The sequence below is a fragment of the Phocoena phocoena genome, chromosome X, assembly GCF_963924675.1.
Source record: "Phocoena phocoena chromosome X, mPhoPho1.1, whole genome shotgun sequence".
Taxonomy (NCBI): domain Eukaryota; kingdom Metazoa; phylum Chordata; class Mammalia; order Artiodactyla; family Phocoenidae; genus Phocoena; species Phocoena phocoena.
This window is the reverse complement of record NC_089240.1, coordinates 82097287-82111760: the sequence shown is the minus strand read 5'-3', so window position 1 is coordinate 82111760 and position 14474 is coordinate 82097287. Positions and strand designations below refer to the sequence as shown.

At 41.1% G+C, this 14474-nt stretch overlaps 1 protein-coding gene and 1 pseudogene across 1 annotated transcript; one reads left to right on the top strand and one right to left on the bottom strand.

Moving 5' to 3' along the window:
• Positions 1-417: 417 nt before the first annotated feature.
• Positions 418-1217, bottom strand: LOC136142777 (adaptin ear-binding coat-associated protein 1 pseudogene; annotated as a pseudogene).
• A 7197-nt stretch (positions 1218-8414) lies between these two features.
• LOC136142184 (igE-binding protein-like) lies at positions 8415-10199 on the top strand. Its single transcript, XM_065900214.1, has 2 exons — positions 8415-8777; positions 8892-10199. Exons 1-2 carry the CDS (start codon positions 8415-8417, stop codon positions 10197-10199), a joined length of 1671 nt encoding a protein of 556 aa, XP_065756286.1.
• The last annotated feature ends 4275 nt before the right edge of the window (positions 10200-14474 follow it).

The following is a 14474-nucleotide window of genomic DNA, read 5'->3' as shown; positions in this document are numbered from 1 at the left end:
CTCCTGAAATTGCTAAACAGGGCTTCACAAAGAGGCACACAAGGGTCATGAGATGATTCTGAAATAAGTTAAAGAATTTAAAGATGGAGAAAACTTTACAGATGTTAGAGGTTATTTCCCCACCAAAGAGACCCTGGCCTTTAGAGCCCTGCATAGTCAGTCACAAGTATCATAAGACCCACTATTCCCCTGCCCTGATAGTGAACAGGAGATAAGAAATACTTTCTTGGCTGTACAGCAAGGAACAACACCAGGGAGTGACACAACCAGCCTGAACTCAATGGAGAAGCTATGAAAACAACTGCTCAATAATTTTGGTTCTGGGGAGGGAACGGGTTCCGAGCTACCCTCACAGATTGGTGCTGTCAAGGTCATTTTGATTCTTCAAGTCTGTCCTTAACATCCTGCCAGTGCTCTTCAGAACTGGACCCAGTTGGATGGCTGTGGTGCCTGGTTTTGAACAGAGCTGGATGCAGTGATAAAGTCTCCCCACAAGTCATTGCTTGTAGAAACTGGAGCTGGTGCTGGTGTCGTTACAAGAGCAGGAGAATCCAAATATAAAAGGATATCTGCATCACTACCTCCATGATTGGATTTTGGTATGGGTGGTGGATTGACATGATTGCTGACGGCAACTGAGGAGGATGGTGAAGGAATTGTGACTCTGCCTCCAGATGGGGGTGGGAGTAAGCTTAGGCCCCCAGCTCCTGTAGTCTTGGACTTAGAAGCACCCTCAACTTGATGGTCTGCCCTTCCTTGAAGCCCAGATCCAACTTGGGACGATTATCCATTTCCTGAGATTCTTTGGAAATCTCAGATTCCTGCTTTACCCACTTGAAGTGATCTTGCAAAGAGACATTAAAGTCGAAGGCATCACCCCGATCTGAGCAGCCAATGCCAATGAAAGCACTATGCCCAGTACCATTCTGGATCCGGATTACAAAGTAGCAGCTGGAATCTGTCACTGTCTCCACAGTAATACCAGGATATTTTTCTACTGGTGCCTGAGCAAAGAGCTCCCCTGAAACTTTATCCTCGAGTTTGATATAAGCAATCTTTTCTTTTGACGTGATTCAGAGGCGACCAGTCCAATCAGATTGATCTCATTTCCAGTCAGATGCCCTGCAACTGTGGTTGGAGGCCCAGGGAAGAATCGGGTAGATGCTGACATAGGGCTTCACACACAGAACAGACTCATACTCCAACTCGGCCGCCATCTTGGCTCTGAGAATTTGTATTTTTAAGTTTCCAAGTGATACCTGTGCTGCTGGTCCAGGGCCTAAGCTTTGACATCCACTGGTCTAGAACATGTAATGCATACAACTAATGCAGAGATAATCTGAGAATTATTGGCATTTTTAGTAATCCTGCTGAGGAAATGACCTTGTGTTTTGGCCGCTGGTTTTTAGAACCTCTAAACTCTTACTCTCTCCTGACTGACATCTGAAAATAAAATTATTAGGTCCTTTCTGTTTATTCATCTACCACAGATTAATTTAAAAGTAAATACGAAAGAAAGGTATAAGCTTCCTTCTTACAAAAACCTGCTTAATTTTTTAAAAAATTTCTGAAAGTGATAATATTGAATTTTTTGAAGAGGTCAAATACTTTGCTGCTAATCCAAATGCATTTGTACTAGAAAGTGCTTAAACCAGCTAATTCCTATTATTATTAAACCTTAACTTTTCGTTGTTACTCGGACTCTTCAGAAGTTTATTAATAAGATTCCATTTTTATTGTAATTATACTGTCTCTATTCTGAAGAGGAGATATACATTAAGGGCTTATATGAAATGTCATTTCGACAGTGCTGTTTTTTGTTTGTTTTTACTAGTTATCATCTTTTTTAGAATAAAAAGCGTAAGACACTAAATAAACTTTTCCAAGGGGTTTTTGTTGTGATTTTAGAAAGTGTGCCTGAGGACTTCCCTGGTGGTGCAGTGCTTAAGAATCCACCTGCCAATGCAGGGGACACGGGTTCAATCCCTGGTCCAGGAAACTCCCACATGCCACAGAGCAACTAAGCCCATGCACCACAACTACTGAGCCTGCACTCTAGAGCCCATGAGCCACAACTACTGAGCCCTTGTGCCACAACTACTGAAGTCCATGTGCCTAAAACCCATGCTCTGCAACAAAAGAAGCCACTGCCATGAGAAGCATGTGCACCACAAGGAAGAGTAGCCCCTGCTTGCCACAACAAGAGGAAGCCTGTGCACAGCAATGAAGACCCAACACAGCCAAAAATAAATAAATAAAAATAAATAATAAAAAAAAACTAAATAAAAAAAAAAGAACTAACTTTAAAAAAAAAAAAGAAGGAAAGAAAGAAAATGTGCCTGGAAACAGTTGACTATTACTGGAATTCTATATGTATGGAATGGGATTAACGTGTTAAAGCTTTCACAGTCTGTGAAGTCTTTCTTAAATATTCTTTTCCATCAGCAAGGTGAATGGGAAAAGCATGTGGTATTGCTGAATTTTTAAGGATTTATTATTGTCAAGGGACATTTCTTCAGTTTTGTGGCTTTACAGATTTTCAGTTAACCAGTGAGGTTTCACATGTTATTTTGGTACTTAGAAAATCTGCAAGCAAGTGAGAAGCAGGAACAAAGCCAACAAAATAAATGTGGAAAAGAGGGGGAATAATTTTTTTAAAGGTAGCCTTAAAAGGTTTGTGAACTTATCAATTTCTTCCTGCAAGAAATGTTGGCAATTGACCCATTATGCCCTGAAAATGAAAGGTAAGTGTATCTAGTTACATGTACATTTGTTTTCCAAATCCCAAAGAAAATATAAGTATTTTAGACTCAGAACATGTGATCCATTAAATGTGTCAGTTTGATGAAAGGTGATTTCAGGATGCAGTTATCTTGTGACTCTGTGTTTAAAGTGAAAGAGGAGAGAGATCAATTGGGCTCAGATTATTCCAAACTGCTTTATCTTAAAATTGTGATTTGGGGAAGTTTTTTTAATATTTTGTTTAAGTATGAGAAGCTTCACAAAGAACATACAGCTGATGACATGGTTATAGTTTTATTCTTGGTCTCTTTATTTGAATATTTATCTTTGAACTTCTGAAAGTATATTGATTATTTTAAATATGTATTTCCTCAGCATGAACAAAGACCATTTTAAACATAGGAGACAATTTTAAACTGTCCATATTTGCTCTATTCCACAGGTCAAATAATTGTAGCATATAAATATTTTAAGTGCTATTCATCACTGATGAGAAACTTTTTGTTTTGTTTTGTAGTTAGGTAATTTTAGTAATTATTAATAAAGCCAGGTATATATGTTCACTGAGAAGATTTGTGATCTTAATGAATATGAGTCTTACTATTAAAGTCTGATATTCTTCTAAGTATCTGGGCAGAAGCTATTAAAGCTAAATACTATTTATCATTGTTTTATGTATTTTCCCTGTCTTACACCTAGCAAACATGAACCAATAAATGTTTGTTAATGAATGAATACAAGATATTTCAAGTAATTAATGGAAAACACTAGACCTTAACACAGTGGTGCTATTGCTTATTAAAATTGTTATTATTTATTACTTATTTTTTTACATGAGTGTGGTAGATCAAGAGAATGAGATATGAGATTTCACAAACATTTATGTAGCACTTAATATATGTGCTTTACAAATATTCATTTGTTTAATCCTCATAACTACACTGTGAGGTGACTATTTATTTTCCCCATTTTTCAGATGAGGAAACTGAGGAACAGAGAGATTAAGAAAATTGCCGATGACAGAGCTAAAGATAAAAATCCATCCTGCCCCATAGAGTATGCTGTGAACCACTAAGGTACACTGATTCTTTTCACATTTTAATCTTTCCTTCCTTTACGGAGCAGGCCAGAATCAGGACATTGAGAATGCAAAGTAGGCGACCCCTGTTGTGGATAGCAGGAAAGTAAGATGTAGCTAGTAGAATCATTGACTATAACATAGAGGTGAGGTCAGGGACTTTTGGAAGAAAACTGGATAGCCTATGCCTTATTCAAGGAGTGAGAAGAAGGTAGCTGGAGGAATTCATGCAGAAGATAGCATCGTGAGAGTACTTGCAGCACAGTGAAAGTAGCAGAAGGAAGATCTTCACACTTCCATCACTATCATCATCCTCATCATTGTTTGTTTTGGGAAAGAAGGTTAATGCCAGCAAAGCTCTGACTCTTCAAAAAATCTTTCATAAAATTCTCACCCAGCATTTTCTGCTTCATTTCACTGTTCAGCAGGGGTTACATGACCACTTGTAGATGGAAAGCAACTAAAAATAAAGGAGCTATAGATGGGGTTGCGCTCAATCATCACTACAAAAAGGTAATTCACAATGAAAACAAAACTTTACATGTGGAGATTGCATTGCAGCATTGTTTATAATAACAAAAAACTGGAAACAACCTAATATTAAATGATAATGAGAAAACTAAGTGAATTATGACATATCCATATGATGGAAAATAAGCAACATTTAATATCATATTTTTGAAGAGAAATGTCATAGAAAATCCTTATGACATAATATTAAGTGAAATAAAGCAGTACACACTGCAGCACAAAATGTTAACAATAGATCTTCTTAAAATAGTGGGAAAATATGTGATTTTCAATATTTTAGTTTTACTAATCAACATTTTCCAAGGTTTTTACAATCGTTAATGCTTTTCATAGGTACATCAACTAGCAGACTTCCAAAAATAAATTATGAAAGCTTTAAAAAGTAACTCTGACTACACCAAGAAAGAAAAAGAGATTTATTGGATGGATATATTGTCTTAGTTTTTATGTATCACCAATCAAAAACCAAATTCTCAAGAAGGAAAGTCTGATAAGTCTACCTTGGGTCACATACTTTTCCTATGGTCAGGAGAGCAGAGTTCTGTTAGTGACAGTCCTATCAGAATTATGTGGAGTAGAGAATGGGCTATTTCCTGAAGGAAAGGATTCTGGTCAGACAAAACCACCTGTGTAATAACAGCAGAAAAATAATGTTTCTTCTTAAAATTCACACTCATTAAATCCTCAGGCTGTGACAACACAGAAAAAATTGACCACATTTTGGGAACTCCAGGGATGGTCGGTGACAAAGATGGAGGAGACTAGAATTTGGGTAACTATCTTTCATAGAGGGTACACTATTCATTTAAGATCATAACATTCAAAGGGGAGTGCTGAATTCAGACTTTAGAAGATTGCTATTAGTATTCAAGGAGGTTTAGTCTGCAGGAAGGGTCATTAGCTTCATGTTTTCTGGCAGTGCTAAATTTAGAGTCAAACAGGTAGGTATATTATAGATTTGAATGGCACAAAGAAATATTCATTCTCTAGGGAGGTACACTGCAAAGAAGGAGAAGGGTGAGTGCCCTTTGTAGACCATACATTGTGCTAAGAACTTAACATACATGATATTTTCACCTCACAACTCTATAAGTTAAGACATATCCATATTTCAAACTTGAAAAACCAGTTCAGTGAAATTAAATCAGTTATTTAGATCATATACCAATGGGTAGGAGAGTTGGGATTCAAATCCAGGGTTAGGGTGTTGAGACCCAGCAAAGCAAATTGGGTTCAAGCCAGAATTCTAGCTTTCTTCCAGTTCACTAACTAAGATAGATACCAATTCCTAAGGATTTGGCTCATGTAAACACGACAAGAGTTAGAGAGAGGAGGCTGAAGATTTCATCCAAGCCATAAAAGACACCAAACAGAGTGGAAGAGCCTACTCACTAGTAGAAAAAAAAACACTCTGTTCTACTTCCTTGCTTTGTTCTATATTGACTCAGAGTTTGAGAGGAGCGTGAATGATTAGTGCTAGGACTTAGTGACTACAAATGAATAGGAATCAACTAAAATCCAAGATATTAAGAATCTCAATTTTCTAGACAGGACAGTCTATAGACTCAAATATTAGAATAGGACAAGGGTAAGGAAAGACAGGAACAAAGCTAAAAGTACACTAAGGCTATGGATCAAGGTGTAGTAATTTACAGCTGCATAACAAATTCCACCAAAAATTTACACCACAATAACATTAAAATTTAGCAGCTTAAAATAATAACATATAGTTTATGTGAGTCAGGACTCAGGAAGTGCCTTAACTGGGTCCTTTCGGCTCAAGGTCTCTCATGAGGTTGTAGTCAAGATGTCACTGTGTCTGCAGTCATGTAAAGGCCTGACTGGGCCTGGAAGATTCATTTCCATGGTGGTCCATTCATATGCCTGACAATCTGGGAAAGGCAAAACTATGGAGATAGTAAAAAGATCAGTGCTTGCCAGGGGTTCTAGGGGATGGAGGGAAGGATGAATAGGTGGAGCACAGGGGTTGTATAGGGCAGTGAAACTATTCTGTATAATACTATAATGATGGATAAAGGTCATTATACATTTGTCAAAACTCATAAAATATACAACACAGATATGTGAGCCCTAATGTAAACTATAGGTTTTAGTTAATAATAGTTGTGTCAATATTGGCTCACCAATTGTAAGAAATGCACTATGCTAATGCAAGATGTTAATAAATATTGGAAACTGGGGAGGTTGAGGTGTATATGAGAACCCTCTGGACCTTTTGCTGAATTTTTCTGTAAACCTAAAACTGCTCAAAAATAGTTTATTAATTTAAAAATAAAATAATTAGCAATATTTAAATAGAAATAGCAATTAAAAATCACTCTTTAATTTGTAAATTGACTATTTTTGATAAAATATATAATATAAAATATTCAATTTTAATCATTTTTAAATGTACAATTTAGTGCATGAATTATATTCAAAATGTTGTGCAACCATCACCACTATCTCTTTACAAACACTCTGAAATCATTAATCAATAACTGCTCATCCCTTCCTCCTCCCAGTCCCTGATAATCTTTAATCTACTTTCTGTCTCTAATGAATTTGCCTATTCTGGATATTTCATATATGTGGAAGTGCACAACATTTGTCTTTCTGTGTCTGGCTTATTTCTTTTTTTTTTTTATTTTTTAAACATCTTTATTGGGTATAACTGCTTTACAATGGTGTGTTAGTTTCTGCTTTATAACAAAGTGAATCAGCTATACATATACATATGTTCCCATATGTCTTCCCTCTTGCGTCTCCCTCCCTCCCACTCTCCCCATCCCACCCTTCCAGGCTGTCACAAAGCACCGAGCTAATATCCCTGTGCCTTGCGGCTGCTTCCCCCCAGCTATCTACCTTACTACGTTTGTTAGTGTGTATATGTCCATGACTCTCTCTCGCCCTGTCAAAGCTCACCCTTCCCCCTCCCCATATCCTCAAGTCCGTTCTCCAGTAGGTCTGCGTCTTTTTTTTTTTTTTTTTTTTTTTTGCGGTACGCGGGCCTCTCACTGCTGTGGCCCCTCCCGCTGTGGAGCACAGGCTCCGGACGCACAGGCTCAGCAGCCATGGCTCACGGGCCCAGCCGCTCCGCGCGCATGTGGGATCTTCCCGGACCGGGGCGCGAACCCGCTTCGCCTAATCGGCAGGCGGACTCTCAACTACTGCGCCACCAGAGAAGCCCAGGTCTGCGTCTTTATTCCTGTCTTACCCCTAGGCTCTTCATGACATTTTTTTCCCTTAAATTCCATATATATGTGTTAGCATACGGTATTTGTCTTTTTCTTTCTGACTTACTTCACTCTGTATGACAGACTCTAGGTCTATCCATCTCATTACAAATAGCTCAATTTCATTTCTTTTTAAGGCTGAGCAATATTCCATTGTGTATATGTGCCACATCTTCTTTATCCATTCATCCGATGATGGGCGCTTAGGTTGTTTCCATCTCCAGGCTATTGTAAATAGAGCTGCAATGAACATTTTGGTATGTGGGAAGCCGGTGTTCTGCCATGGGAAGCCGTTGTTCTGCCATGTCACAGATAACGCTTATCAGGGAGTAGCCCAAAAGGCTATGTGCCACACATGCGCCACGACGAGCCAATATGCTAATGAAGGATCAGAATTGCAACCAATAAATTGTGAACAGCACATATCTTGTTGAGTTAACCAGCCAACCACAGGTTGCCACGGGTTATAGTGCATTATAAAAAGCCAGTGTGAACAAAGCTCGGGGTCTTCCCTCCATCTGTCTGAAACCAAGCTGTACTCCAATAAAGTGTGATACGAGAAGAATCTAGCGTGTGGTGACTCGTCTTTCTGCTGGTCAGAAGCGGCTCGCCGCAAGTGGTGCCGAAACCCGGGAACTTCGCACCCCGCGTGGGGGACCGATTCAGAACTCGACACACAGAGTGGACCGTCGGTGAGTAGTCCAGGTATGTTATTGTCGCTTTCGTCCTTTTGTGGTTCTCGCATTTTTGTCTGCGTGTAGCTGCGGGTCCATCAGCCTGACCGAGTGTGTCTCCCCTGGTAAGTTGTTTATTTAGGAGAGTGAACTATGGGGAACAGTTTATCTACGGAACCGTCTGCTGGATTTCATGAACCCATTCAAGCTCTTTTGAACAGCCGAGGACTTAAGCTTTCGCACAAAACTATTAGTAAGTTATTGCAGGATATTGATGGTGCCGCTCCATGGTTTGCGGTATCCGGAAGCCTGACTGTTCCATCTTGGGAAAAATTGGGGAAGGACTTAGCTGATCGTCATAAAATGGGGGAGCTCTCTCGAGGCACGTTTCCGTTATGGAGGATGATACATTCGTGTTTAAGAGACGGGAAATGCGAGGATATTGTACAGATGGGCCGTAAAGCTCTTAGCATATATCAAGATAGTGCGTCAGAAAGTGAAAATATAGGGACTACGGTAGATAGGCCTAAGAATCCTAGGAAAAAGAGAGAAAAACAAATAGAAAAATCGGATGCAACGTCAGGATTGTATCCACTTTTAGATGAATTTAAAGCGCTTTATTTGTCTCAGGATGAGTTGAATCCCAAGGAGGAGGCGGATCTGGAAGAAGCAGCTGCCGAATATGAAAGAGGACGATATGGCGGTTCCCCATGTGCTCGTCCGCCATTTTGTGCCTCTGCGGGTGCTCGTCCGCCATTTTGTGCTTCTGCTACATCAAAAGCTTTAACATGTACTCAGACTTCAAAGTGTACATTCATACCCAGAGAAGTCTGGTCTCAGGTACCCACAGCTTTTCCGGTGTTTGAAGACCCAGCCACGCGTCAAAGATGTTATGAGATGGTGGATCATAAAATACTTAAGGATCTTGCAGAGGCTGCCAGGGGATATGGGGTTACTGCTAATTATACCTTGATGCTATTGCAGCGCCTTACGCGAACTGCATTGACGCCCACAGATTGGCATGATATTGCTCGTGCTTGCCTGTCCATGGGGCAATATTTGGATTGGAAATCAATTGTGGCTGACTTGGCGTACAGCCAGGCGAGAGAGAATGCCGCCAATGGGCAGCCTGCCTGGAATGCCGAGATGCTGCTAGGACAGGGCCAGTGGTTAAATAATCAGACGGTGTTTCCGGTAGAGGTTTATGGCCAAATAAACCAGATTGGCATGCAAGCATGGCGTGCCCTCCCAAATAAAGGAGAAGTTACAGGGAATTTGACTAAGATTATACAGGGAAGCACTGAGCCATTTTCTGATTTTGTAGCTAGGATGATGGAAGCTGCGGGCAGGATTTTTGGTAGTGTAGATGATGCTTTGCCTCTAGTAAAACAGTTACTTTATGAACAAAGCACAAAGGAGTGCCGCAGGGCAATAACGCCTATTAAAGGAAAGTCTTTGGAAGCATGGATGAAGATGTGTAGAGAAATTGGAGGGCCTTTATCTAATGCTGAGTTAGCGGCAGCAGTAATGGCTGCCACCAATAGTGCAAAGCCCTCTGGAAAATCAGGGGTTTGTTTCCAGTGTGGGAGGCCTGGACACATTAAGAGACAATGTAGAGAAATGAGCAAAAAACCAAATATGCCACCTCAAAAGACTCCAGGAACCTGTCCTAGATGTAAAAAAGGGAAGCATTGGGCAAATGAATGTAGATCCGTTAAGGATATTAATGGACAACCCATCCCGTCCGCTACAGCGTTTACAGACTCAGGAAATGCTTATGCTTCCAGTTCAAAAAACGGGATGAAGGGCCCCCGGTCTCAGGGCCCGAAAATTTTTGGGGCCCACGAGAATGTGAGTTTCCAACCACCCAAACCCCGAGGCGAGCCACGTCAGGATCCGCAGGGTTGGACCTCCGTGCCGCCTCCAGAATGGTACTAACAATGACTATGGGTGTACAGCCCGTGGAGACCGATATGAAAGGACCACTACCTAAAGGGACGGTCGGATTGGTGTTGGGATGATCCTCCTCTGCTCTAAAAGGGCTCATAGTCTTACCCGGGGTAATTGATTCTGATTATACTGGAATAATTAAGGTCATGTGCCAATCCCCAAAAGGAGTAGCTATTATAAATCCTGGTGATCGAATTGCCCAATTGTTGGTGTTGCCATCTCTTCATGAAAAATACCCTGCTCGCTCCAAGGATCGAGGAGATCGCGGATTTGGATCTACTGGGGTTGATCTGGCCTGTCTATCATTGTCTCTTGATGATCGTCCTATGCTGGATTTAATTATAGAAGGAAAGGTATTTTCCGGTCTGGTTGATACCGGAGCTGATCGCAGTATTATTACTGCCACCTACTGGCCAAAATCCTGGCCTTTACAGACCTCCTCTCAGACCTTACAGGGTTTAGGATACGCCAAAGCACCCCAAATTAGCTCTAAAACACTGACTTGGCATTTTGAAGATCAGAAGGGGAAATTTCAACCCTTTGTGGTTGAGGGATTACCGCTTAATCTGTGGGGAAGGGATGTGCAAAGCCAGATGAAATTGAAACTTACTAATGATTATTCCGAGACTGCACAGCAAATGCTGCTTAGGTCTGGTTTTATACCGGGCAGAGGGATAGGAAAAACTTTACAAGGTATTGCTACTCCTATAGAAGCTCAGGGAAACCCCAATCGCAGGGGGCTGGGTTTTTCTCAGGGGTCACTGAGTTAATGATTCCTATTACATGGAAGACCACGATGCCCGTGTGGATTCCTCAGTGGCCATTGTCTAAGGAGAAATTGGAAGCAGCGTCACAACTTGTGGAGGAACAATTACAATTGGGACACTTGGAACCCTCTCAATCACCCTGGAATACTCCTATTTTTGTTATTAAAAAGAAGTCGGGGAAGTGGCGCTTGCTCCATGATTTGAGAGCAATAAATCAACAAATGCAAGTTATGGGACCCATACAGCGCGGTCTACCGGCCTTGACAGCCATCCCGCAAGGGTGGCCTGTTATAGCTGTTGATATAAAAGATTGTTTTTTCTCTATCCCATTGAATAAGAAAGACAAGGAGAGGTTTGCCTTTACATTACCCTCAATTAATCATGAAAGACCTGATAAAAGGTATCAATGGGTCGTGCTTCCTCAGGGTATGGCCAATAGCCCCACCATGTGCCAGCTTTATGTTGACACTGCCTTACAGCCAGTACGGGAGAAGTTCCCGGGTGTTAAACTCATTCATTATATGGATGATGTTTTGCTGTCAGCCCCTAGCATGACTCTGCTTGAGCAGGCTTTAGGAGATTTATCAATGAATTTGGAGACTAGAGGTTTATATTTGGCCCCTGAAAAAATTCAAAAGGGAGATTCTATTAGTTTTTTGGGAGCCGTTATAAATAAGACCACAATAATACCTCAGAAAATTGAAATTAGAACTAATCATTTAACAACTTTGAATGATTTTCAGAAATTGCTTGGGGATATTAATTGGCTTCGACCATATTTGAGTCTGACTCGCTTTCAATTACAGCCTTTGTTTGCTGTATTGGAAGGTAATCCTGATCTTAATTCCCCGCGTCAGATGACCCCCGAGGCCCAAACAGCTCTTCAGAAGGTGGAACAGGCTCTTATGAAAGCACAATTACAGCGTTATAACAATGCCTTGCCTATTTGGATGTGTGTTCTTCCAACCTTAGGATTTCCAACAGGTGTTCTTTGGCAAGATGGGCCTTTGCTTTGGATTCATACCAAGTCTCTGGGGATGAAGACGCTGTCTCACTATCCATCTATGGTTGCTGAGGTTGCCTTCTTGGGTATTAAACAATGTGTTTCCGCCTTTGCAATGTTGCCGGAAAAACTTGTAGTTCCCTATACTAAAGATCAAATAGAAATATTAACTGCCACTACCTCTGAGTGGTCTATACTTATGTATACTTTTTCTGGAATTATTGATAACCATTTGCCCAAGAGTGAAATTTTGAAATTCATTATCCAGCAACCTGTCATTTTTCCAAGGGTCACTGTAGAGCGACCACTAAATGATGCCCTGACCATTTATACGGACGGATCAAAATCCGGAAAAGGGGCTTATATGGTTCAGGGTCAGCATCCTGTCGTTCTAGACTATCGACCTGATGCTCCTCAAGTGGTGGAATGTCATGTGGTTTTGGACGTTTTTCAACGATTTCAAGAACCTTTTAATTTGATCTCTGATTCATTGTACGTGGTTAATGCAGTGAAACATCTCGAAGTGACCCCCCATATTCGATCATCCAGCACAGTGGCATCCTTGTTGGCCGGGATAAGGTTTCAGATATTGCGCCGCCAACACCCCTTTTATGTTACCCATATACGGGCTCATTCCCTGTTGCCTGGTCCAATGGCAAAAGCCAATGAACAAGTTGATATGGCAACGCGTGTTTTCTTATCCTTGGATCACAAGCAGCAAGCACAAGAATTTCATGAGCTATATCATGTATCATCTGCAGTGTTGAGAAAGAAGTTTTTCCTTACTAGAGCCGAGGCCAGGCATATTGTTAAGTCTTGTTCCACTTGTGCCCAATTTTTGCCGGCCCAAAAGACTGGTGTAAATCCCAGAGGTTTGTCCCCAAACGAGCTGTGGCAGATGGATGTCACTCATGTTCCCTCCTTTGGGAGGCTCCAGTATGTTCATGTGTCTGTGGATACCTATTCCGGGGCGGTACATGCTACCCCTCTTTCTGGAGAACGGGTTCAACATGTTATTACTCATTGCCTTGAAGCCTGGGCAGCCTGGGGCAAGCCTGCTACACTAAAGACAGATAACGGCCCAGCTTATAGTTCCAAGGGCTTTGCTCTCTTTTGTCAAAAAATGCAAATAGAACATGTTACGGGCCTGCCTTACAATCCACAAGGCCAAGGTATAATAGAGCGAACTAATCGCACGCTTAAAGAATTGCTTTTAAAACAAAAAGGGGGAATAGCGGAGAATTGCACCCCGAAGCAGAAATTGTCGCTTGCCTTATTTACTCTTAATTTTTTGAATTTACATGATGAGAAAGAAACTTCTGCTGAACGCCATACTATACATGAACAAAAGGAACATGGTATAGTGATGTGGAAAGATGTATTGACCAATCGATGGAAAGGCCCGGATCGCGTTGTTGCGCGATCCAGGGGATCTCTTTGTGTTTTTCCGCAGGATCAAGATCCAATTTGGGTCCCAACAAGATTAACAAGAGTCGTGGAAGAGGATCCCAAGGGCGATGCAGGGCGCTCAAGGGATGATGCTGAGCTGGATGGTGTTGATGGGCCTTTCCCTACTCAAGGCGGAGGACAAGATGTTTTGGGGAATTAGCCGGTCCTGGCCAGTTCCTCTACCGGTCCATTCCCATAGCAGAGTGCTTCCAATATTTTATTCCACCAGTTGTGAGATGAATACAGCCTGCACTGTATTGTTAGACGATAAATGGGTACAATATAATGCTACAAATTTTGTTTTAAATAATACCCTTTGTTTTAGTTGGAATGCCTCTGTGGACTGCATTCATTTAGCTCGAAAAACCTTGACTGCCTGGAATAACCCACTTACGGGAAATCAGGTTCCTCTGTCTATGCTAAATGAAGCCTTGACCAAAGTAGTACAGGGTCAACATTCTGGCTCTGGTACAGGGAACTCTAGCCAGGATGCAGTGAATGTTACCACCTTACTTTTGAGACATGAGGGCGTGGTCCCCCTACCAAACAATACAAAAAATTGCACTGAGTCTAACCGGACCAGGATTGCTCCTTACTGCGCTGCCATTGTCAATACGCCTCCAATTTTTACCCCTTGCCAGGAACAAACTTATGCTACGTGTCAGCTTACCTCTGGATTTCACTTTTCCCCAGGTTTAAAGTCTTATGTAGGGAGAAAAAAGAAAACTGATAATAAGACGGTCTGGTATTATGAAGGGTGGCCTTTCTTTTCTTGGCTATTGAGAAATCAAGTAGGGGCAAGTACAGACATTTCCCCTTTTGCTATGTTACAAGGTAGTAATGGCACTCTTTTTAATGCTAGTGGAGTGGCAAAAATGTCCAATGGGACACGATACAAGCTTAATGTGACCTCTTACACATCTGAGTTATATAATTATTCCAGAGCAGCAGCTTCGGTTTGTGTACAGTCGCCATTTATGTTTTTATTAACTAATGATAGTCAGGACTGTGGTAACGACAGTGTGTGCTGGTTATCACAATGTT

Excerpts from the sequence above, each read along its gene's own strand:
- LOC136142184 (XM_065900214.1), top strand. The coding sequence starts at position 8,415 with ATGGGGAACAGTTTATCTACGGAACCGTCTGCTGGATTTCATGAACCC. Across the intron at positions 8,778-8,891 it reads GTGAAAATATAGGGACTACG|GATGAGTTGAATCCCAAGGA; the intron begins GTAGATAGGCCT and ends TATTTGTCTCAG.